The 26,278-nt window shown below is 39.9% G+C and overlaps 1 protein-coding gene and 1 long non-coding RNA gene across 2 annotated transcripts in view; one reads left to right on the top strand and one right to left on the bottom strand.

Moving 5' to 3' along the window:
- Window positions 1-6,506: 6,506 nt before the first annotated feature.
- Window positions 6,507-8,570, bottom strand: LOC117660604 (uncharacterized). Its single transcript, XR_004589729.3, has 2 exons — window positions 8,493-8,570; window positions 6,507-7,167 (listed from the first exon to the last, which is right to left on the bottom strand). It is a non-coding gene; the product is annotated as an uncharacterized LOC117660604 (long non-coding RNA).
- Window positions 8,571-8,669: 99 nt separating this feature from the next.
- Window positions 8,670-26,278, top strand: part of CDRT4 (CMT1A duplicated region transcript 4) — a 36,768-nt gene continuing 19,159 nt past the window's right edge. The window contains exons 1-2 of the mRNA XM_087887260.1: window positions 8,670-8,955; window positions 10,458-10,548. Of these exons, the coding sequence (XP_087743386.1) occupies window positions 8,908-8,955; window positions 10,458-10,548 (139 nt within the window). The 5' untranslated portion in view covers window positions 8,670-8,907. The remainder of the gene's footprint in view (window positions 8,956-10,457; window positions 10,549-26,278) is intronic.

The raw sequence follows: 26,278 nt of genomic DNA, 5'->3' as shown, positions 1-26,278 counted from the left end.
GTATGGGTATACTGTGTATACACGTACAATGACAATAAAGTTGTTGTTATTATTATTATTATTATTATTATTATTATTATTATTATTATTATTATTATTATTATTATTATTATTATTATATGCCTGGCCTTCATCCAATCCTACCACCAACAGGACAGAATGAAAAAGTCTCTGTGATCAAAAAGAATGCTCAGGGCATGAGAGGTGGCTTACTTGTGGCTATGTAGTATTTTACACTAAAACATGGTTTGATTTAATCATAGTTTATCACAGAAAGCCTCCTAATGTAATTCACACAGTTCTAAGTCACATGTCTGTACTTACAACCAGAATAAATGGGTTCCACATTACTTCAAGCCAAGATCAAAGAATAATGTAATTTGTTGTGAAATGTTAATATGCATGGTTGCTAAATTAGGCTGTGTTATATTTTCTTCCAAGGAAGGAATTTTCTAATTATAAATGGCATCTGAAAAACATCTTCCCTTTCTCCGAATCCAGAAGATTTTATTGATGGGCTGTCAAATGTCCAACCATACCATCTCTGTTAAACTAATGACTGATGTATAAAATTGATTTCATTATGTAGTCACTTTGCATCCCTTGTCCTAGAACAGTGATGGCTAACCTTTTTGCCATCTTGTGCCAAAAGCAGGGAGAGTGTGGGTGGGTCGTGCACATGCGTGCCCACACCCATAATTCAATGTGCCATGACCCCTCTCACATGCACATGCGACCCCCCAGGGTCCCCCCGCTTTTGGCACAGTGGGCACAGTAGACCTGTTTTTTGCCCTCCACAGGCTCCAGATGCTTTCTTGGAGCCTGGGGAGGGCACAAACAGCCTTCTCCATCCCCCTGGAAATGGCCCATTTGCCAACTTCCAGTGGGCATGGAAGGCCCGAAAATCAGCTGCCGGAGCTGAGCTCGCGTGCCCACTGATACGGTTACGCGTGCCACCTGTGGCACTCGTGACATAGATTCGCCATCACGGTCCTAGAACAACAGCAGCAATTTTAAAAAGTCCCTTGAAACCCAATTCAGTCCCTCATCACTGGAATATATTTATTTCAGTATCTCCTATTTATACCAAGTAATTGAAGAACAGTGGAAGAAGGTAGAAGAGATTTTCCAAACCCATTTTATAACCCTTTGATGCTCTCATCCATAGTCTTCTATAGGACTGTGCAAAGCATTTTAAATTTTAAATACAATTTAAAAAGTGTCTAAGTGAAGAAAAAGCACCTGATACTGAAATGTGAAAACCACCATTTCTTTTACAAGGCTTACAGTACTGCTTTAAGAACATCCCTTTTAGTACACACTCTCCACAAATATCCCGACAATCCGAAAGAGCTGTCAAAACAGCTGTGTGAGAGTTGCAAAGGATGTGGCTGCTTTAACACAGCAAAGAGAAGTGCTTTTCGCTTTCCAAAGCATCTCTTTTGAATCCCTTGTTCAGTTTTTGCCTCTGTTTTTGAAAGCCCTTCTCTATTCACCAGCTCTCCTTACTGCTATAATTTCTCCTTTCATTTGGGAAACCATTTTGTTTTGTTTTCTGGTGTCAGCTCAAGATAAGATAGTGTTTCTCAGCAGCTTTCAGACATATGGACTCCAACTTCCAGAATCCCCCAGCATGACTGGAGAATTTTGGGAGTTGGTGTGCACACATCTGAAAGCTGCCAAGTTTGAGAAACACTGAAATAAGAAATACAGAGATTCTTCCAAAGACAGGATCGCAAAATAGAATAAAGACAATTCTGGAATGTAAGTTGTTGAAGAGGGAAAGACTATATTTCTTATTCCTTTTAATTGGGTTTTTAAAACAGGAGGCTTTTTTTCTTACTTTGCTTGGACTTTCCAGGGAAATGGGAATGACCTTTCCCTCTCCCAGAAGCAGATCTGCAGTGAGATTATATTTCAATCTATCAATCAGAATAGAGCTGAAAGGGACCTTGAAGGTCTTCTAGTCCAACCCCCTGCTCAAGCAGGAGACCCTATATCATTTACAGGGAATAATTTCATATATGCTCTTACTAGCCCCTTTCCATAATTTTGTGAGATGTACAAGCTGTGTGAAAATAAATACAGCAATTTGCATATATTAAGAGGCACATTTATTACAAACTCATTTTTTGGCTACTATGCCTGAACATAATTTATGGATCACTGATGTTCTCAGTGGACTTTCAGCTGCTCCACATTTTCCCCCATCATCTTGAATTAAGGCTGAAATGAACTCTGCAACATTTTGAAATCTTTGAAGTTTGAAGTTGAGGATAAAATTTGACCTTGAAATGTTGGGGGTCAAACAATGGCAACCAAAATAAAGTGTGCTTCCCAAATTATACTTACATGTCCTTCATTTAGATGGATGTCGAAACCAAAAGCAGAAGTTGTTGATAGCCGAAGGCTGATGAGGAATCTGTTTATTGGGTTATAGTTTTGGAACCTTTAGAACTGAGGCTATTTTAAGATAGGAGTGCTGAACACAAGAGGGTCTGTTCTCATCAGAGATGCTGTTGAATGCACATGTCTGTTTCTAGGATGGCTAAATCTCAGGGCTATTATTTTAGATTTTGGGGGAAGCTAAGGAGACACAAAGCCATCACAAACTCATAAAAATACACAATTCTGAATGACTAACCGTATTACAAATAGCAAACCCAAATACAAAATATCTCCTAAAATGTATAGCAGCCAAGAAAAAATGTAAAAGAATACAATCAATGCAATCTGGAAACAAACTCCATCATACACCTGGGGCCCCAAGCTCAAGCACTGGTAAAGGAAAGGGTACATTAGAGAGGGGAGCCATTTTGGCATGAGTTCTAGTTCCACCCTGGGCACAGAGCCAATGGGGTGACCTTGGGCCAGTCCCTCTCTCTCTCAGCCCTAGGATGCAAGCAATGGCAAACCACTTCTGAAATCTTGCCAAGAAAATTGCAGGCAGTTTACTTCAGGCAATTGCCCAGAGTCAAGACTGAATCAAAGGGACACATATCTTTGGAGAGAAAACTATGAGTGTGGTAACTTTGTGAGACCATTTGATAAAAGAACGACATGTACCTTGCCGAAGGAAACATGTACAAAAGCAGCTTTCAAACTTTCCTTTTTTCCCCCTCCAGATTTCAGACTTGCTGAGAACAAGGCAGGTGCATCTGGAATCCTTCCCAGAATCCAAAGCATCCCGCTCCATGGGATAACTGCTCCGAGTGAAGGCATGAGTCAAACTTCCCTGCTGTGCTTCACATTCAGGAATTTCCTCTGGAAGCACCAAGACTAAATGTGGAGGCGTCTGATTCATGCAGTCACCGAGGCTTTCCAATGACCTACACTCTGCAGGCATTTGGGGAGAAGGAACACTGCCCAAGAGGAGGAAAGAGGGATGAAGGGCTGGAGCTGAGCTGTCAGTTCCTGGCTTGGAGCTGAGGATCTCAGAACCACTCGGTCACATAGGCTTTGCCAAGCTCTAGGAACACCCTTGCCTTCCTGTAACAGTAGTGTCTCCTGCCCCTGCCCCCACCTTGGCCCGCCTTTGTATCTCCACCCTGTCCCAAAGTAGCCATTTATAACCACAGGTTCTATTGCCTTTCTTGCTCTTTGTCTTTTCCTCCACCCAAAACAAAGGAAGGAACAAATGTCCGGAGCTCATGGCAATAAAAACAGGGAAAAACTGATTCACTTCCAGGAATGTTGAAAGTCAAGGGAGCATTTGGCTGCGCTTCAGTTTCATGACACTCTGCATCTCATAATCCGAGCAATGGATGGGCGGTTTATTCACAGCATGCGGATTTCTCATGAAATGATTTTGATCCTGAAATTAATTGGCACCCTTTGACTAAATGAATACCCGGCATGAAACCCTCTAAATCTTCTCACTGTAAATCCATGCAGCTGCAACTCTGCTAAACTACATGTATATCTGGCAGAAGATATCTTCCAAAGCCTGAAATCTGGGAATTGATGCTACAGAAACATGAAGATGCTAGTCATACAGTGTGCTAGAGGATGTAGAGAATTGTCTCTAAGAGGCTTAAAATTAAAGTGACAGGACAGACATCCCAGGACTTTTTCAGCTTCATAATATAGTGGACTCAGCTGTCTTGTTCATGTGAACATGATTACTGTGATTGAGTCTAGTGTGATGTCCAAATCTATGTTGTGCATGAATTTAAGATTGAGATAATGTGATGCCTTCTTCTATAGGCACTTATCATGACTGCGGCTCCATATGTCATCCAAACATGAACCAGTACTGCCTCCTGGTCTCCATTTAGAGAGATGAAGGGCCTGAATAACCACAACAAGGTGTATTCCTTCCAGTGTCCCTATTTCTGCAGCTCCCAGTTTTCTTTTTCTACTGCACAAGTGTGGAAGGTTAAAAGAAGACGGAGGAATTTGGGGTGGCTGGTTTTCCAAGCTTGCTTTTTCTTCTATCTTACTTGAGGAAATATTCTGTGGAACTAAATGCTGTAGTGGTATGTGGGAGAGATCTTGGGAGATTGGACTCAGAGATGCTGCCTAGGGAATGGTCAGATAAGAGACAGCATAATCTGCAGCTGGATAATCGGTGGGCAGAAGCCTCAGAAAAGATCCACACTAATTTCTCAGTGGTAAAGGAGCTGGTGAGAGGATTATACTTCTAGAATTGGAGGATTCTATTAATGTAGCCATACAATAAAGTAGAATTAGTTCATCTGGTCGGGTTTCCTGACTGGTCTACCTGATAAAGCTGACAACTGCTTTATGTGTCATTTTGATTGCTTTTAGTACTCAGCTATGAATTTTGATTATTCTAAAGCAACTTTTGGGCATTTCCGGTCCTGAACGAGGACCTGCCTGTTCCCCTTTCCCACCTTCTGATTCCTCCTTAAGATTGATTTATCAGAACAAGAGAGAATCTAATTAATCAGAGGAGACAAAAGATATGTTTATATTTACAATAATTTGGGATCGATACCTCTCTGAGTATGCTTTGGAGGCATATTGAAGTTGGTGATAGTTTATTATTTTTAATGTTTTATTATCTGAGGAGCCTTCTCTCCCCAATGAGAGACTAGCCCATCCCACACGCACCAATGGAATAGACCCACTATGGATCGTATCTACTAAGGAATTCCAGCAGGTGGGTTCAAGGAAAGGAACCTTTTCCACTGTGGCCCCATCCCGGTGGAACCCTCTACCACTGGAGGTGAGAATTGCTCCCACCCTTTTGCCCTTAAAACATATTAAAACATGGAAGGATAGCTTCCATGGTTGGCTTTGATAGGTTGGCTTTGATAGGTTGGCTTTGATAGGTCTGGAGCTCTAAGGTGGCTGACTGGGTAAGAAGACTTCCTCCCCATTCCATCCATCTTTTAGTTCTGGTTTTAGTATAGTTTTTTGTAATCTTAATCTGTGCAGTTTTAAGGTTTTAATATTCTAACTATTTTTCTGCCACTTTTACTGTAAGCTTCCCAGAGTCACCTTATAAGGGAAATGGGCAGTATAACAATTTAAAAATAAATATTTAATATACACTATACCTAAGGAAACTACAAGTTCACCCATAACCAGTGGTGAGTTGCCCCCAGTTCACACGGGTTCGATAGAACCGGTAGTAAAACTTGTGGGAGGCTCCGCCCACTGACCCCGACATCATCAAAACGCTTCTGCGCATGCGTAGAAGCTTTTGTGCTTGCGCAGAAGAGCGTGAGCAAAGTGCACGTGCACACGTGGCCCCGCTACAAACCAGTAGTAAAGGTAAGTAGAACCCATCCCTGCCCATAACCCTATTAAGTCAGTTGAGCTGAGAAAGACAGATTGGTTCCAAACTAGCTAGTCAGTTTCTGTGTCTGAGAGTGGATTTATCCAATACCTAAACCTCTGTAACTGCTTTCAGCATGGTCTTCCTAAGATGTTTCAGCATGGTCTTCCTATGTTCAAATGCTCATTCTCTCTCTCTCTCTCTCTCTCTCTCTCTCTCTCTCTCTCTCTCTCTCTCTCTCTCTCTCTCTCTCTCTCTCTCTCTCTCTCTCTCCTTCTCTCTCCTTCTCTGTCATAGGGTTGAGGACAGAGAGTTGAGAAACCCTTTTCTTGATATGAACCATGGAATAGAATTGGAATGCATCAGTGCTAGGGAGTGTCAGCTTTCCCAATTTTCAATTTCCAAACATTAGGGTTGCTCAAAAATTGTGACATGCCTTGGAGATTGTAAAGATATTTTGCTTACTTTAATATAATTTAGATGTGCTTGGTAAGTAACTACATAAATATCATAACTTTTTAACATTTCATTTATTTCACCCCACAAGGATAATCTAATCTAACCCTCCTCAATGTGTGGAAAAACCAGTTAAAAATATGGACATTGTATATTAGTGGATGAAATAAGTAAATAAATAATAGCGGTAGCAGTAGCACAATAGTAGTAGGTTCCCAGAAATTAATAAAGGAAGAATATCAGCAAGTTCATCTTTTTGGGATGAGATGCAGTTTGTCATGGAAATCTGGGCAAAAAGTAAAAGTAAGCAGAGAGGGCAAATTCTATTATGTTGAATATAATTGCAGTGAGCTCTTCACATGGATGGTTGTTGACTAAGAACCTTAGATTACACTTAAATAACAACCAGAGGCCTGAGAGAGATTCTGTAGCCTCAGCTTTTGGGGTTTCTTGTTCTCCTCATTAATCCATGCCAACTATTTTTGACACTAATAGAATATTCTGCAGCATCACATACACAGTTCCTAAATAAGCAGTAACTCTATCAAGAGGATGGCTTGATTCGAATCTGCCAGATGCCAGAAGCCTTCAGGTCTTTTTCTGATGGTGCCAAAACTGAAGAGTTGTTTGCTTTGACAGCTTGATTTAATTTCAGGGAAATCTTCCCCACAAATCTTTTTACTAGGCCCTAGTAACTAGGGTAATTTGTATTCTCTCAGATTTCTTCCAAGCTGGCAGTATCAATTGCCAAACTGTATCCCGCAAAAGTACAGTATCAGATAGTATTGGGTAGTCTGAAAACCAGTGAAGCAATTGAAGTGCTGGACTGGAAACCGAAGCGGAGAGATGATGAGTTCTGATCCTTCCTTTTGCATGGAAGCCAGCTGGATGACTTGGGCTGGTCACAGGGTTATTGTTGTAGGTAAAATAGGAGGAGGGTCCATTTTCTTTTGATTGGGAGCAGCCTAGAGTTTGTTATAAGAGGGACAGTTTTAAATTAATTAATCATGTGCCCCATTTTGTGTAGTACAAAATAAAAGCAGGATATACTGGAAATCTACTCTAAATTAGACAGTCTCTTTTGGGAGTTTAGGCAAAGAATTGTAACAGAAATCTTAGTGAAAATGTGAAGTTAGAACAGACTGTCTTTATTTTTGCTGAGAACAATATGTCTAGCCAAGATGCCCACTTTGATAACAGCAAGTCAAATCTAACAGCAACAAAATGTGTTTATTGGAGTTTTGTACTATTCCTTAACTCCAGGATCAAACTTTACAGTAAACAGTCTTTTTAGTGAATGCATTTGAAAAGTACACAGCTTTCAGTCTGACTTTGGCCTTCAAATCCTGCACTGTCACTTCTTTTCTTAATCAGTTCAAGAAGTGACTCTAATGTTAGTTAGAAAATATTCCTGGACATAGGCAGGTACCATTCCAATGCAGATTACCTGGCCATGGTTTGCTAACCTGTCTAATCATCCTGATCATCAGGGGGTTATTTGCTCCTGTGATGTTTTTGACTAGTTCTCCACTGACTGACTCCCTGCTTCTGTTCAGTGCTTCTTTACTTTCTAAAAGTCCTCTTCCCTTCTAGGGGAATGTGATAGCTCAGTAGTAGTGCATGTAATTTGTATGCCAAAACATCTTCAGGTTCAGGCATCTCCGGAACATAACCCTAGACAGGAATCCTGGTCTCCAGCCTCTTCCTTCGCTACTCTTTGCCAAACGGTTAATCATCTAGTTAAATGTAAATCTTGTGGTTTAAAGAATACTTCAGTTAGATTGGTGGAAATCAGTTAATGAAAAAGAAGTAGGTAGTGTTTAACTCAGATTTCTCCCAAGCCTTGGTCTAAGGATGAGGATGGAGCCTCTTTGATTGGTTATTGTCTGCTTGGCTTTTTGAGTTTTGATTTCAGTTAGCTGTCTTATTTTGTTTTCTTTAATTTTTATTTGTAAGCCAGCCAGAGTTGCTATGTAGTTGTAGGGCCTTGAAATTGAAACACTAAATAAAATAAATAAACTTTGCCTATTTTCTGCTTTTACCACAAATACCAGTTTTATATCTCACTGCCCACATGCAGTCCTTGGTACAATCCTCAAGACTTATTTTATGCCCCTTGTCAAGGGAAGTCCTGATTGTATTAGATGGGGTTCTAGTATATCCACTATAAGATATACTATATTTTTCTTGGCCTTTAATTCTTTCTTGCCTCCACTTTTCATCTTTAGAAATCCACCAAGATGGATTTCTGTATGCTTATCTAAGTAAGCCAAGCTTCATCCACTCTTACCTATGCCAGTTACACGTTCTTAGTTTTTAATCTTTATAGCCCAACAAGCATTGAAGACAACCAAACTAGCAAAGCTGCAGGATGCAAATTTCCTGGAAGGAAATAGTAACTGGATTGCTGACATCATTGATGTCACAATACTAGCTCCAACAAGCAATCACAATGCCATGTTAGCTGTAGGAGAATACCACATTGATTTACATCAGGGAAGCTTCCAGGAGCACGAGCATGGAACAACAGTTGGGTTACTATTTTGTCTGTTTCTCTTTAGACGACCAAACTGCTTATACTGTTTGGGAATCTTATATTCAATTAGAGAACTACAGTAACACAAAGAAGGAGGTGACCTATCCATTGCAGTACATCACCATCCAGGAAGAAGAAGAGGCTATTAATACTGGGTTACACATATACCATGATCTCAAATGACTGGACCGAAAATCCATCAAGGCCAGGATCAGAGGTGTGCAAAACCTTTCAAGGCTGAAATCTGGGAGGGGGTATGATCTGGAAATAGCTGTGGTCAGAATATGACTGTGGTCATGTCTCAAAACCAACCTCCCATGCATCTGTATCTAAGACTACTTGTCATTATGTCACATATAATATATACATATATACCACAGGAGCCATGGTGAAGCAGTGGTTAGAATGCAGTATGGTAGGCTAATTCTGCCCATTGCCTGGAGTTCAATTCTGACTGGTTCAAGGTTGATTCAGTCTTCTATCCTTCTGAGATCAGTAAAATGAGGACCCAGATTGTTGGGGGCAAGATGCTGACATTTGTAAACCACTCGAAGAGTGCTGTAAAGCATTATGGAGCAGTATATAAGTCTAAGTGATATTGCTAATACTGCCTTTAGCTGGCCAAAATATTGATTGAGGAACAACCTTTGGGGCCTTATAGACCCAGAGATATAAAATTTTGGAAGCATGATATAGGTCCTCTTACAAGAAAATTGCCTTCATGAATATGACCAATTTCAAAATATCCATTGAATAGAAGACCAGCTATGAGGTTACTTACCCAGCTCTCTTTGTCTTTTTTATTTCTAGGTTGGCTGTAGCCTCCAAACATTTTTATTTTCAAAAAAATGTTGTGGATTCCAGAACAATAATTGGGCTGAAAATTCTGCTGCGTCAGTTTCTCATTTTCTGAAGTGTTAACACTGATGTAGCATTCATCAGGGAAATTTATCTGAAGATGACTCAGGGCAACCTTCTATAATGTGTTGCCCTCTAAAGGAGTTGGCTGGAAAATTGTAGAACTCTATCCAATTTATCTGGAAGAGACCAGACTGGCAAGGGCTGATTGAGGTCCAGTAATGTTTTGGATTTAAGTCTGGAAATACCATGACAACTGAAATGGTCTTTAACAGTACTCCATAAAGAGCATGTTATAAAATATTTGTGTTTTTTTGTTATGGCTATTTGCTCCCTTAACAAATAATTGGATTAAGTTAAAAGGAAAACAAAAGGATATGCTTAAAGACAAGAGGCTTGGAAAAACGTAAGGTCACTTTAAGAGTGTGCCAGTAGTATTCCTTTCTAGCCATTGATTCCAGAAAAGGAAAGACTAGACATTCATTTTATTTTTATAAGATGCACCGGAGCCTCCAGTCCAGGGATAATCAAGACTGAAGGTAGCCTGATGTTTACATTAGATGGCCATAAGATACCTCACTTTATAGTTCAGCTTCTCGTCCCCTGGGCAATGAAGAAAAATACCCTTATTCAGTTGGGTGGCCTGTAAACTCTGCATTGTGTAGCCTGAGCCTTGAGCAGCTGCTTTGAGCACAGCTTCATCACAGCAGCTCTATGGCAACCCTGTTTACTGACAGGAACAAGCAACTCTTTCTCTAAAGTGCACACCTCAGTCCTTGCCTCTGAAGCAGAAAAGACAGGAAGACATACCTACTGCTGGCTGTACATTAGTAAGCCTGACTGATGGCTATTTTCTTAAAGGATATCCTGCAGCCTTCTCAGAAGGACACCTTCAACCTGCTGACACAGATGCAGTCAGATATGGATGTTCCCTTTAAAAGCACAATAAAAGGTAAGCCTGACTTCCGTATTTGATCGCAGGGCAGCTGGAGTGGAAGTGAATTAACCCATTTTCTGGGTTAGCCCAGTCCACTGAACCAAAACCAAATAAATGGGGTTGTGTTTCCACAATCAAGCATGTTATATGAAGGGGGTGAGCAGATCTTTAAATGAACTGGTGTAAATGTATTTGCCTTACACAGCCAATCTCCACCATTTAACCCACCCCTTACATCTCAGAGGGGGAAGCATTTATGGGAAAATAGGCACTGCATCTCGACAGTGATTTTGGTGTTTTCTCTGTTACTTTCTCTCACACATCTACGGACCTTGGAACTGTTTTTTTATGCTGCGTGTTGAATTTGCATAAAGGTTGGCAGTGTATTCTTATGTGTACATATATATTTTAGTGGTTTAGGAAAAGGAAATAAATTTGATTGGTGATGACAGTCCTCTCTAATGTATTTCATACTACAATGACAAAAAATAGCAGACAGCTGAGGGGCAGATGGGCAAAAGCGTAATTTCAGCTTTAAAAATTGAAGAATGAATGGGTTGGGAGGGATGTCTGGGCTCTCCCCTAAACTTGAGAGCACCTTCTTGATCCTTGAAGTGGATTTGGATCTGACAGTGAAAACAATCAACCAGTTGAAATGACCTGCCTTCAGAAGTTGTGGATGCTCCATCGCTGGAGTCTTTTGAGAAGAGACTGGACAACCATTTGTCTGAAATGGTGTAGGTAATGGTATAGGTCTTCCTGCTAGAGCAAGGGGTTGGACTACAAGACCTCCAACTCTGGTGATGTTCTATGTTCTAATATTTCAAATTTCTATTTAACTTCTCTTTTATTATAAAGGCATTATAAAAACACATTCCTCAGAATGGGTATGTGTATAACACACACTCATATTCTGCTTTCTCTGCCACAACATTACAAATCAAACATTGACATAAATAGCATGAAGACAAATGGAAAATTACTGAAGTTGCATTTGTAAACACCCCCCCCCCCAAATTTGTGCATTCCAAAGTTCCTGTACACTCGGACTGGAAGGTCATCTTGAATGCTAGGGTTGAGGATCCAGTATTGAAACCCATTATGGTAGAATAAATGCTGTGGCCCTACTGCCCATCCCTGCTATATTAACTTCTATTTATTTCTCATCTTTTAATAGAACAAAACTTATTTTTGGATTGTTGACCTGTTTATCACTGTTGCATGTGGTATTATTGATAACACTTGGACAGTTATAGATCTCAAAATTGCTAGTTGTCATCCACCATCCTCAAGCATACAGTGTGATATATATTTGATTTTGACCTGTGTTTGGTCTATACTCTGAGGAATAAAATAGAACATATTACTAATTATGTAAACTGAGTTGATTGACAAAAAGTCTTTCAAAGCTGCCACCATTTTCAGTTCTCAGCCACTCAAAAGCAATTTGAAGCTGATGAACAAATCTTCTGATCTTGAAATGCCGAGAATACCATTGCTGTGAGTGACATGAAGGTTTCTGTCGACAAGTTCTCAGGGGCTTTTAGCCTTTGAAATTCTGAGATGAAATGCAGCTGAGCTAGAAATAAATGAACTGATTTATAGATGTATAAATAAATTATTGAGAAGATGCCACGGGATCACATATGATTTGGGAACAGTGGAAGGCCCCTATGTGGAAGCGCCACAATGGACTGGATAATACACTTCAGAATTCAGTCACTTAAGCCATATGGAGAAAATATTATTGAAAGATGATGATGAATAGGCATAGATTGATTGATTGTTTGAAACAGGAACATGGAAAGTTAATTCTCAGTAACAATCTAGAGCCATAAAACCGATGAGATCAGGCTTTAGGAACTGGCAAAAGAGAGGAGTTATCAAAAGAATATTTTGAATAAGAAAGGCCATTGGGTAATAGAATTTATTTGAATGAAATCAGTGTTAATAGGCAAAGGGAAAAAATACAAAAAGTTAACTTTTGAAAAATCTTGAAAGCCAGGGAAAGCAAATCTGATTAGAAACAGTAATTCTGAGTGGACTTTCTCAGGCCAAAGCCTTTAAAAATCATTTCTGCTAGCTGGCATATAGCAGGGATGTCTAGAGAAGAGGGTCCTTACTGCACTTTGTCTCTATCTTCCTTCTCAGCCTTAGGGGCCTGGGAAGTTACTTCCCTTGCCTGGCAAGGCTGTGAGGAATTGGAAGGAGTGGGGGGGAAAAATAACCTTTTAAAGGAGATTAGGAATAGCTCCAGAGTAGGTGTTTATCATGCAATGGTCCTGACTCATGCACAGAGGAATTTTAGAAAAGGCAGAATGCTTTTATGTTGGTAACCATTCTTGGTATTCCCATTTAATAGTTTCCTTTCTCCAATTAAACAAGATTTACTAAAGAGGAAAAGAGTTGTTTCAAGTAATGTATGTAGTTAATTCATTTTTTAATTTTAGCAAAAACAAAGAAAAAGGCCCAAGAAAATACATTAAATATGACCCGTTTTAAGTAAACCATTTCCAGAAAAAATATCATTTAAAAACCCACAAATGGCAATTACCCATAGAAATATTTAGAAGTCAATGGGAACAGGACTTTAGATATTTGCTTAAAAGGAGGTCCAGATAAGACTAGCTGCCTGTCTCCTGGGAGAGAATTCCGCAGCGTGGGGGTCACCTAACCTATGAGTTTATTTTAAGTTAAGTTAAAGAGCCTTGGTAGTACAGTGGTCTAAGGCACCCTGTTATTAAGCTGGTTATTAAGACCAGCTGCCTGCAATTACTGCAGGTTCGAATCTCGCCAAGGCTCAAGGTTGACTCAGCCTTCCATCCTTTCTAAGGTAGGTAAATTGAGGACCCAGTTGTGGGGACAATAAGCTGACTTTGTATAAATATACAAAAGGATGAAGGGTATTGCTGAGCACATTGTAAGCCGCCCTGAGTCTCCGGAGAAGGGCGGCATATAAATAAAATAAAATAAAATAAAATAAAATAAATAAAAGATCTCAGGCATGATTTGTTAAACAGCTCATAGTTATTTGCTTTGCACGCAACGCTAAGCCATAATGGGTTTGTGTATATCTCTTGCTAAGCCAGAAACAAAGCATAAAATGAACCAGGTCCATGCAATGGAATGGTCTCAGCACAGATATGTCAGCTTTGGCTTAGGAAAGGAAGATGATGTAGTATGTCAGGGACAGGGGATGTATCAGCTGCATTGCCCTATGGTACGTTCTTATGAATGCACTTCTGTTTCTTCTGATAGATGGGTGCTCATACAAGTTTGATGAATGAATGTCTGAGCCACTAACAGTGCTTCTACAAGAAGCAAGAATGGTGGTATAGAGGGTTAATGTTGGAGGGCCTTTGATTTGAATAGAAATGTGTAAAGCAAAATCAAAGGTTTTGGAAAGTCTAGGATTCCAAATCAGTATCCTGGCGATGTCAGCAGCGAAGTTGTACCCATCAGGGCACAACAACAGCTTCGTTTTGGAATGTGTGGAACTCTCTCCTATCATTATTTATTTATTTATTTATTTATTTATTTATTTATTTATTTATTTATTTATTCAACTTGTATGCCGCCTTTCTCTGAAGACTCAAGGCGGTTTACAATGCATTTAAAAACCATCTATAAAACATTAAAATTTAAACCATTAAAAACAATTAAAACCCATTCACACCATTCATGGCTGGATCTCTCCAGATCGCAACAGCGAGATCAAGGGCCCCAGTCCTGCCGGAAGAGCCAGGTCTTCACCGCTTTTCATAAGGCCAATAGGGTGGGGATGGTCCGGACCTCAGGAGGTAACTGGTTCCAGAGAGCTGGGGCAGCCACAGAGAAGGCCCTCCCCCGCGGGCCCACCAGCCGGCATTGTTTAACTGACGGGACCCGGAGGAGACCAACTCTGTGGGATCTTACTGGTCGCTGGGAGCTATGCGATAGAAGGTGGTCTCAAAGATACCCTGGCCCTGAGCCATGTAGGGCTTTAAAGGTAATAACCAACACCTTGAATTGTGACTGGAGACCAATAGGGAGCCAGTGCAGCTTGCGGAGAATTGGTGTAATGTGGGTGTACCTAGGTGCACCCACGACAGCTCTCGCGGCTGCGTTCTGGACCAACTGTAGTCTCCGAACACTTTTTAAGGGTAGCCCCATGTAGAGCGCATTGCAATAATCTAACCGTGAAGTGATCATTGTCAAAACCTAGGTGGTATGTTTTCCCACTATGTTGAGACAAGAAACCCAGAGCGAATTAATTGTAAGACCTAAGATAGACTTAATAATTACAAGGAAAGGTCTGACTGAAATAGAAAAAAATTAAATTAGAAAATCCTAGATCTAACCATGTAGCTTATCTTAGTTCAGAGTTGATATATAGATAGATAGAGAGAGGGAGGGAGGGAGGGAGGGAAAGAGGGAGAGAGGAGCAAGGTTTTGATCTTGCAAGATGGTTGCCATCTTGACTTTTTGGACCTCATGGGTATTGTTGTTACCCTGACCATTAAGGCTACTTCTTTCCATGTAATGTGCAGCTCTTGACCAAGGAAAGCCTGCTGATATTACGTTTAAGACAACCACTGCTCTTGTACCCAACAGGATTTTTTAAAAAAAATTTCCATATATTGGAATGAGCTAAGGTTGTTTTAATAAAGATGGCAACTTATTATAATTGAACCCTGAAAGCAATCCTCCTCCTCTCTATTCATAAGACAAAAACAGAATATTTTTCTTCGTAAAAGCTAAAAACCAGAAGCAAGTCAGGTATGTGTTTTGAGTATGGTTACTGGCAATGTTTGCAGTCAAAGTACTTGGGACTTTTGGTGGCTAAAGTTACTTGACAATGAGGCATTTTGTATGGTTTGGCCTTGAGATGACAGGTATTAGGTTTCAGACTGAACAGGAGTTAGAAATGGAGCCAGAAGTTTGATCCAATGTAAATGCCCTTTTATAGGAGGTATTACTCCATTGTTTTTGTTTTTGTGCCTTCAACTGAGTGTTGATTCCTGGTGATGCCTGGAGAAGTCTCTGCAGTTTTTCTTAGCAAGATTTTTCAGAAGTGGCTTGCCTCTGCCTTGCCAAGCTTCCTTATGTTGAGAGAGAGAGAGAGTCACCCAGCTGGCTCTGTGGCTAAAACAGGGCTAGAACTCATAGTCTCCTGGTTTCTAGCCTTGTACCTTAAGCACTACATCATACAGGCTCTCCATAGCCACCTGACTTGGCCATGCACATGTAGTTCCCTTCTCAAACACTGTCAGAAGTGCTCAGCAAAAATAGGTGTAATCAAACCTGGGTCACACAAGTCTTATAAGCATGTAAACTAGCCAAACGTTTTTCATGGCCGCAAACTTCAGGGGGATCGTTGTTCCAAAGGACATGTAGGGTGACAATTTACTACAATGTTGTGGTTACTGTTGTTATTATTATACTCAGCTTCTAACTACTTGGGTGTGGATTCTTGTTTCCTCGTTTCCTACCAAAATTCCTCTGAGGCTAATTCATAGCCAGATCTTAGCCAAGATCTTAGCTGATCTCATTCTAGAATCCTACAGCTTATTTAAGATCAAACCAGAAAGTCTCTAGGTCAGAGGTGTCAAACTCAAGGCTCGCTGGGTGCTTAGATCTGGGGCTGTCCCAGAAACAGCAAAGATCCAGCCTGCAGTGCCTCTGCCAGTGAAAATGGAAAGTGGCCCTCCCAAGCTCTGTTTTTGGCCATGACGGCCTCCTGTAGCCCTCTACCAGCAAAAACAGAGCTGGGGTGGGGGGTGGGTACAGTTATCATCTACAAAAACAAAATTCTATGATATACTGCTAGAGAGAATTCCCTGAGGATGGGCTCCAGCACGAGTGTGAAAGCTCAGATGACTGAACCTCTGGCCCTAGTGACTGATCCAGATTGAATCCTGCAACATTATCCTTGGACAGGTATATTGGCCTTTATTCTTTAACTTTTTTTCAAACTGTTTATCCTTCAATTCCAAAAGAAAGACTCAATTGTAAATTAATCTTTAAAAACCTCTGAGTCAGTATATGTACTGGAATCCAAAATATTCTAGCTTTTTTACATGTCCATCATGCATGTCATTCTTCTTCATTTTCCCACCCTAAATTTGAAGTGCCTTTATACATTCTGAACAATCCTCATCACCACATATTTTCCTGTTGTTTCATCTGTATATTATATCAAAAATTATATCAAAATCCAACACATTTCTAACACTATTATTTAACATGCTTTTAGATTAAGATTTAGTGCCTGAGTGGCGCAGCAGACTAATGCTACTGTTAAAGGTAGTATTTAGCTTCCAGCTGCCTGCAATTACTGCGAGTTCAATTCTCACCAGGCTCAAGGTTGACTCAGCCTTCCATCCTTTCTAAGGTAGGTAAAATGAGGACCCGGTTTGTGGGGGCAATAAGCTGACTTTGTATAAAATATACAAAGTATGAAGGCTATTGCTTAACGCCTTGTAAGCCGCCCTGAGTCTCCGGAGAAGGGCGGCATATAAATAAATAAATAATAAAAAAAAAAACCCACGATGAACCTCATGAATAAATTCTTGCAAAATGATTTTTAGTCAGTCAAGACGAATCGTTGCAATCTTTATGGTATGATTATGCAATCTTTACCCTATCTTTGATAACCAAGATGATTGTCTTTCCATGTTTAAGTGGGAGACATTGGTTTTTAGTGTTTGTATCAATGCTAAATTTCAATTCAATGCTCCAGATTTTAGCCTTCATATCTTAGCTGAACTGTGGAACCTCAAACCATCCCCCTTGTGCAGGGCACAAGATGGCATCCTGCAGTGGGAGAGACACTTAATATCTAATTGGAATGGGGATGGAGAATGGTTACACACTGCAGTGGGAGGGAACTATTACTGAACCCTACTGATGATGGCATGCACGTAAAACTATTTTTAAACCAGGGTTTCATGCTCTTTCAGAATAACAATACATCCATTTTAAAAGTGCCCACAGGGTAATTGATTGACTATTAGGGTTCCTGTGGAAAACGAGAGTTTTCAAGTGCTCTACATGGAATGCCCTCAGTTGGTAAGTGAGATACTTATAACCAAGGCTGTAAGGATTTGCACTAAACTGATACTGAAAAAGAATCACCCATCTAATGCTAACAGAATGATGAAGTTACACCATAAAAATGAAGTTTCTTTTGCTTGTTCCTGTCAGCTCTTAGGCACTTTTCTTTTTAGCAATGACCTTGGCCTTCTCAGGATCTGCAGCCAAGCAAAGTCATAACCCTGCTTAAAATTATCACAGTCAGGTTTATGCAAACATCATAAGGAAAATACAGTCATAATCAGCCTCTAGGTTTTGGGTGTTTTTTTTTTTTTTTTTTTTGTGGCTTTTATGAGGAATCAAATTCCTGTGGGTATGTGAATATTATGGCACTTCTTCCAACTGCTTTCTCACAATCCACTTTTTAACTTGTCCTCTCTTAGGCCAGGGGAAGGGAATGTTTATGGCCAGAGGTCATATTTAAAATCACTTTTTAAAGAATCTGAGGTGCATTGTGGGAATGGAACAAATCAGGTAGGGTTATTTGCTTCTTAATATACATCGAAAAAGAATGTTAAAGCTATTATAAAACTTTATTATAAAGCTTTCATTGAGGATCTGTATACTGCACGAGCCAGAAAGAGGATTGAGAAAATATCTACAGATCCTTCACATCCTGGACATAAACTGTTTGAAGTCCTCCTCTCAGGATACTGCTATAGGGCTGCATGCCAAAGCAATTAGACACAAAAATAGCTTTCCCCCCTTCCCTATGCCATCACTTTGCTAAATACCTAATTCTCACAGCACTGTCTTATGCATAAGGATATTTATCCATGTAGTAGAGCTGTATTGCAATTATCCTTCTTGTCTTTCCTTTATCTTTCTACTATTGATATCCTATGATTTATCACTTTGTTGTTTGTATCTTATGATTTATGATTGTATCTTATGATTTACGATTATGATTTATCACTTTGTTGTTCGTATGTACACAGAGAGCTTATGTTTGTATCTACACTATATGATTGTAGTTTGTATGTACACTAAGAGCTTATGCACTGGAGACAGATTCTTTGTTTATCCAATCATAATTGGCCAATAAAGAATTATATTCTATAAGATTCACACTGCCATTTTCTTATGCTTGCTGACTCAACCTAATGAAAAATAGCTTCATCAATCTTCAGTAATAGTGGTCAAATGAGGCTCTGAGCATTCCCCTCAAAGAATGGACTTGAGCTTCTTGCATCTCTGGGCCACTGGTGGCCTCCCCTCCTTAGTGAATCACTGGTACTCCAAATGTGAGCTAACCATTCTGACTTAAAAACACTATTACAACACTACAACTTGATGTGTATTTTTCTCCTTTGTTATTTTTGAAAAGAGCACTGGAAATTACTATGCAGCCGCCCTATATGGTGCTTAACGCTTTGGGCTTCTTCCTGACAGTGAACTGTTCTCAGGAACTGTATCTACCACATTCACAAAAGTCTTGAGGACAGGAAGGTCTACACTCATAGTTGGGCGGGGCTCTTGTTTCATCAACAAGGTCTTTCTGGCTTTGCTTCAGTGTATTTTTTGGTAATACCTCCTTTGTTTCATTCTTTGTCCATGACTCAACTTCTAGCTCACATTTGTTAACTACTGATGACTTCAGCCTTGACAGAGAGTGAAGCCAATCAAGGGAACCAGCTTCATATTTCCAAAATGGACTTTGCCTTTTCCATTAGAATGTCACAGGTAGAAAAGCTGAGAGTTTTCAAACTTTTTCTGAACTCCAACTCCCAGCATCTCTCAGGAGCAATGCTTGCTGTAGTTATTGGGAGTTGTTGTTCACAAATGCCTGGAAGACACACTACATTCTGCATCTGGATTTAGAAGGAACAAGGCTTTGACTGACTGAACTTTTTGCAAGGCAGAGCAAGTGGCGCCTTCAAAACTACAGAGCGGATATCTGTGTCACCTAAAGCACAATTCTTTCTCTTCCTTCCATTCCCACAGATGAAATCTGTATAGTCTGCTGCAGAGTAAAGGGTTCAAACTCCCTGTTAGTTCATTCTGGCAGCAAATGTGCACTTGGCCACCTAGGTAGTGGAGGTTACAATAATACTACAATCCAGTTCTTGATCTCAGCAGCTGTGGGCTGCAGAAATATTGCCCTTATTTCAGGGAGAGTATGTGCTTCAAAGCCAGCTAAACCATTAGTTTGCATAAAGAGCAGTCTCCTTTTATGAACCTTGTTACCAGAGACTCCTTTGAGCTGGGCAGAATGGCTGCCACAGTATTTGCTGGATCTCCAAGGAATCAATGGGAACTGAGCCACAGGAGATGAACAAGACATTCTGGGCAAAGAGGGATCTATCAAGTTGTATATTCTTAAAAGCTTGGCCCTGTGCCCCAAAATACATCACAAACAGATGTTTCTACAACTACACTCTGATGGAGAAGTCCTGTAAGCATGCTGCCAGCTCTGATGTCAGCTTCCTCCTCTCTCTGAAGATCTGATGTGTTTGGCAGTTTGCCGGCTGGGTAAGCAGTATAAATGAGCAACTCCCACTTTGTTAAAATTTGTCTTGTTATTTCAACCAAACATGAGAGCTGGTAGGGCACAGTGAGGTGGCTTGGCAAAGCTCTTTAAAATGATCTGTGGCCTTGTACCTAAATAGGTGTAATAGTTGGCTTTGCTATTCCTACTCTTCTGCTGTACAACTTATGGTGCAAGTCACAGAAGGCACCCTACTTATTCACAGAAAAAGGCCTGGCAATAGAGCGTGCCACAAAGTTGTTTTAAAAATCTTTACCATATATGTGGATCAAGTGGGTAATTTTTCCTGGGAAATAAAAAAAAACAATTCCAATAATTTCTCAAGAGTTCTCCCTCTCCCAGTGACAGTTGTATCACAGTTTCAATTTTATTTTTTTAGTTTATTTATGTATTAATACTATAAGATATAGAAACACAAAAGAAAATAGTAGGAAAGATAGTTTAGTTTAGTCAACTTTATTGTCATTGCGCATGGTACAATGAAATTAAATGCCATCTTGAGTGTACATTATAACTATAAAAATAAAAACACAAACATACATCCTTTACATTCTTTACATAATTGAAATTGAAAACCCGATATTGCACTATACCGTAGAATTCAGTATGGTTATTGCCCTGAGATAGAAGCTGTTTTTCAGCCTATTTGTCCTTGTTTTTATTATCCTGTACTGTCTGCCAGATGGTAATAGTTCAAAAAAAAAGGGTGCCCAGGATGAGATGGATCTTTAATAATGTTTTGAACTTTCTTAAGACAGCAGGAGCTATAAAGCTCTTCCAAAGAAGGGAGAGGGCAACCAATGATCCTCTGGGCAATGATGTTGACCCTCTGGAGTGCTGTCCTATCTGCCACTGTGCAATTGGCAAATCATACACAGATATGCAGTAAGTTAAAATACTCTCTATGGTGCAGCAATAGAAGGCCACCAGCAGGTGAGGGAAAAGGGAAGGAAAAAGTGTGGGGGGAAAGGGGAAAAAGAAAGAAAAGATGTTGACTTCTGACTCTCTTTGGTGCAGTAGACTAAAATAATAACAGCAAACCTCAACTTTTTAGTTTTACATAATAGTATAAAGTAGCCATTTCTATAACAACAAGCCTATCATGGGGTTTCTTCAACAGTGATACTAGTGTAAAATTTAGGTTTTACATTAGTATCACTATTGAAAGAACCTCATGGGTCGATGAGGGTTACAGCAGTGTTTGATGATCATTCTTCTCTTTCCTATGTGGGCAATTCTGGTTGGAGGTAGTGGGAAAGGAGACATCAAGCCATTGGGGATTCCAGTACCCCACAGCCTGACTATCTGTAATTTGGATTAACATATGAATAAAGCCTTTGGAAGAAATCAATATATTCATAATACATAGTTACGTATCTTTACCCTGGGTTGAATGGGAGATGAGGCAAAAGCCTGAACCCTTAAGGTTTCCAAGATGGAGAAGAGGGAATGCAGGCTTAGAGCTCAATCTAAGGTAGCTGGAGGAGATGCCTTGCCAACCAGAAGATATCAAGAAAGTTTTGGTATGTTTTCCTCCTAAAAAAACAAACCCACCTAAAACTGGTTGATAGTCCTGGACTCATTGTTCTTGTAGGGTCCTGCACTGAGCTATCAAGTGGGCACAGGAGAAGTTTGAAGAGCATCAGTTTTAATAGGAACAATTAGAGAAATTGGGAATATCCTTGGAAATACCTCTCTGCTGAAAGCTGTTTTGTTCATACTTGCCAACCCTGAAAAAATTAAGCTGTGTTTAGGAACAAAAGTTCATGTCAGCAAATTCTATTGGAAGGTAATCAGGCCAGAACAGGAAGTTTCAGTCATTTTTCTAAGTCAAGCTGGACTGTAGCCTGTGGCCAGTAGGAACTTCACACCAGCTCCATTCAGTGTTTACAGCTACGGGGATAGGTTAATTCAAAACAACAAAACAACAACATCTACTGCTTTCTCACTAAGACATGGGACTGTGATTACCAGCATCTCAAGTTGTTAGACCAGGGGTGTCAAACTTGATTTCATTGAGGGTCGCATCAGGGTTGTGTTTGATCTCAGGGGGCCAGGGTGGGCATGGCCAGCTTGTCATCACTTGTGTTGGGGGCACCTGTGATGGCACTCTGTGGGAGCACTCTGCCAGCAAAAACAGGCTCCCAATCTCTGTTTTCAGATGGGACAGCCTCCTACAACCCTCTGCTAGTGAAAACGGAGGCCCTCCCGAGCTCCATTTTCGCTGACAGAGGCACCACAGGCCGTTCACTGTTTCCAGAGCAGCCCCATGGGCCAGATCTAAGCATCTTGCGGGCCAGATCAGCCCTCAGGCCTTGAGTTTGACACCCCTGTGCTAGACAAAGTGAAAGATGAGAACTATAAAGGAGAGCTTATTTCTTGTAAGGAGTTCAGGCAGGAGGCAAAACTATGTTCTCTGTTTATTTGTTTTGTGCTTAGAGGGATAATTGATAACAGCTTGATTTTGGTTTAACAGATTTCTGATCTAATGGACAAGATCTATTTACATATACAGTATGTATATATGCAGAATGCCATTGTACATGAGCATAAAATTCAAATTCACTATTGTATGCCTATACAATGCCATTTTGAATGTCATTTTATGGATATGTAAAATCCTGGTTATCATTTACTGAATGATAAGATTTAACAAACACCCTTTCTTCCCTATTCATCTGTTAAATTAAGCTTTTACTTGTAACGTAGAATTTTGCCATGATTTTATACTTTAGGAATGGAGCCATAAGTTCTGTTTCTAAAACTCAGCTGACCTATAGGGATGATGGCCATGAATGAAGCTGAAGACTTCTTTGGGCAGTAACCAAAGTCTGGTATTTGTTTTTCTGGGGATTGGAGAAATGTGCTGTTTATTCAAGGCCCTAATGCTTCGGGAAGTGACTGTGCAGCAAGAATACAGAATCGGTTTGAGAATTTAATCTTTAGATAGAAACCCCACACAGAGAACTATATTATAGGCCTGCTATATCAAAACCTACAAGTCCTTTAGCTCCTTACAAAAAAAAAAACTCATATATTGAAACTACAATTTTAAAATGATCTTTTCCAGCATTTCCAGTAAATAGTATTTTCATAATCAAATAACATGTGATAAACTATGGCTTCAGAGTCTATGTAGGCAAACGTTATGAATATAAAATATTCTATGATTGTTGTTATTAACAGTCTAGCTGGTAGTTCTGACTGGATCTGGTACTTTTGACTATCGGATCTTCTTAGTTGAAGATACAGTACTGTTGTAATATATATGCTGCTCCAAGTAATATAACTTTTTGTAATTTATGGGTTGAAATTCGACAACTTTTTGTAATTGATGACTTGAGATATCCTCCTCCTCCTCCTCCTCCTCCTCCTCCTCCTCCTCCTCCTCCTCCTCCACCTCCTTTTGCCATCCTGCATGGCATTTCCTTTGAGATGCCTTGATTTTGGAGTCAGTATGAACTAGTGATTATTTCCATTATGAGAAAGGCCTAATTCTTATGATAAATGCATATGTAAGCCAGCTTACAGTTCCTTTTATTAAGTGGGCAAGGTGTAACAGAATGCTCGGATGACATCAACATCATTTTTCTGCTGACAGGAATTGTGGATTAAGTGTTTTCTGAGACATGATCTTTAGGATGCCAAGAGATGTTTTACTTCTTGTAGAAGTGCCAACTAATTGAGTCTAGTTGTGTTCTGCTTATAGAAGGCACTGGAGTGTTCTCAAAGGAACTCATGTGCAGGTAGCATTTTTCCCTAGAAAATATTTTTTTATAGGGTAGGCAACCTTTTTGAACTTACAAGATATAATTCTTTCTTCAAAGATAGACCTTAAAGGCTCACAAAGTGATAATGTTACCCGAGAAGACAGGATTGGCATTTTAATGACTTGAAGGATGGAGAAATGTTTGCTTGTTTTTTTAAACTTAAACGTGATGTATTTTTCTCATAACTCTTAATATATTTCCATCTGAATGCCAAAGCTTCATCCATTTCACATGGCAACTGTCTATTGTTTTGAGATCCATCTTTTTTGTGATAATGCTATCTTGGTGTACTTTCTTTGAAGTTGTCATTTTTTATATGTTTTTATAGATAATTTTCCAGGACAAACCTTTCTGCCTCTATGGCCTCCTTTGAGCAAATTTCATGTCCTGTATTTCTCAGGGTGCAGCTGCATCAGCTCTGCCATTAATAGATACATCACAGAACAGAATAATAGGATTGGAGAGGACCTTGGAGGTTTTCTGGTCCAACCTTGCTCAAGCAGGAGACTTTATACCATTCCATACAAATAGTTATCCAATCTCTTCTTGCAAGCCTCTAGTGATGGACCATCCACAACTTCTGGAGGAAAGTCATTCCACTGATTCATTGTTCTTGTTGTCAGAAAATTTCTCCTTAGTTTTAGGTTGGATCTCTCCTTAATGATTTTCTACCCATTACTTTTTGTTCTGCCGTCAGGTGCTTTGGAGAATAGGACAACCTCTTTTTCTCTGGGATAGCCCCTCAGGGATTGGAAGACTGCCATCATATCAGCCCTAGTCCTTCTCTTCATTAGTCTGGACATACCTAGTTCCCTCAATTGTTCATCATATGATTTAGCCTCCAGATTCTAATCTTTGTTGTGCTTCTCTGCACTCTTTCTTGAGTCTCAACATCTTTTTTATCATGGTGACCAGAATTAGATGCAGTATTCCAAGTGTAGTCTGATAGTACAAATTCTCTTTCTTCTGTGAGGGCTGAAAGCTATTCCTGAGTTCCAGAGTGGTAAAAACTCTTCTATGTCTTTAGTTTCCAATAATCACACTATTGATGAGGCTTGCCCTTTCATTTGATTCTCTTCTGTTGGCCAAATGTGCATTATTTTCTGGGAAGAAAAAGGTATTAGGAAGGCTCCTGTCAAACTCAATTGGAGTTTGCATGCATCAAACCTGATAAGAATTCAAGTAATTTTGCCCACAAAGAATCATGCTAGCTACTCACAATGAAGCTTAGATGGTACCAAAGCATTTGCTGAGGCCACCAAGAGCTGTGTCATCACTTTGAATAGCCCTGAAGAGTTCTATTGGATAATTCTATGCAGATAGAAGGGGAAAAGAAATCTGTTGTTTCTTTTCCTGCCTGATTGCCATGACATAGTTTTTAATGTAATATCGATACAGCAATCAAATTAATCCACAGACCTGCATGACAATTATTTATCCTTATTTTTCTCATACTCAACTGTTCCATATACCATAGGGCATTATGTGTTTTTATGTGGGAAAGGGACATTATACATGGCCAAAGAAATGTTCTTTTTCCATATCTCAATGAGGGATCTGGATCAGGTTCAAGAATATATATCCCCCAACTTCCTAGTATCCCATCAGATCTATTAATCTGATCTGGTCCCCATCTTTGTAGATGAGAATTTGTTGAAACTGCTTGATCTTTAGGAGATACTGTACCATTTCATGGACATACCCAGGACAGACACCAATGAGGATATATAGTAACCTCAGTATAATATTGATGTAATCCAAGATCATAACTACATCTAAAATCACTTACACCAGAAGAGAAGAGTAGTGTGGCTAATGCATCAACACAATCACCATTTTCGCTTGTGCTCAGAATGAGGCACATACCTTTTAAAGTAGTGAAGGCTTGGAAACAGTCCAGTATGTTAATGGATTATAGCAACACCACTCCTCTAAGTGCTAGATGCCCATCACCCTGGCATAGGATGCTCAGCTTGGCTGCAGGTGAGTTTATATATTCCAAGTCATTGTCATTTGCACCAGATCAGCCACTTGGTCAGTTATATCAATATTGTCTGTTTATGGATGTCAACCTGTCATTCAAAAGGTATATGATTGCTCATCTTGATTCCCCCAGATTACCTTCCTTAGGCACAGTAGCCAACTGGGTGACTTTGGGTCACCTGGTCATTTTCTCTGTCAGCCTAAGTTATTGTGGTCAGGAAGATAGGCAGGAACATTATATAGAGTGCCTTGAGTTGCACAAAATACAGGTAGTCCTTGATTTACAACTGTTCATCTAGGGACTGTTCAGAGTTACAAGGTCACTGAAAAAAATGACTTCTGACCGTTTTTCACACTTATGACCTTTGTAGCATCCCCGTGATCATGTGATCAGAATTCAGATGCTTAGTAACTAAGACCGCTACTGTGT

Source organism: Pantherophis guttatus, chromosome 2, assembly GCF_059756535.1.
Source record: "Pantherophis guttatus breed Tessera chromosome 2, ASM5975653v1, whole genome shotgun sequence".
NCBI lineage: Eukaryota > Metazoa > Chordata > Lepidosauria > Squamata > Colubridae > Pantherophis > Pantherophis guttatus.
Note: the sequence above shows the minus strand (reverse complement) of the source record. Positions and strands in the feature narration are given on the sequence as shown.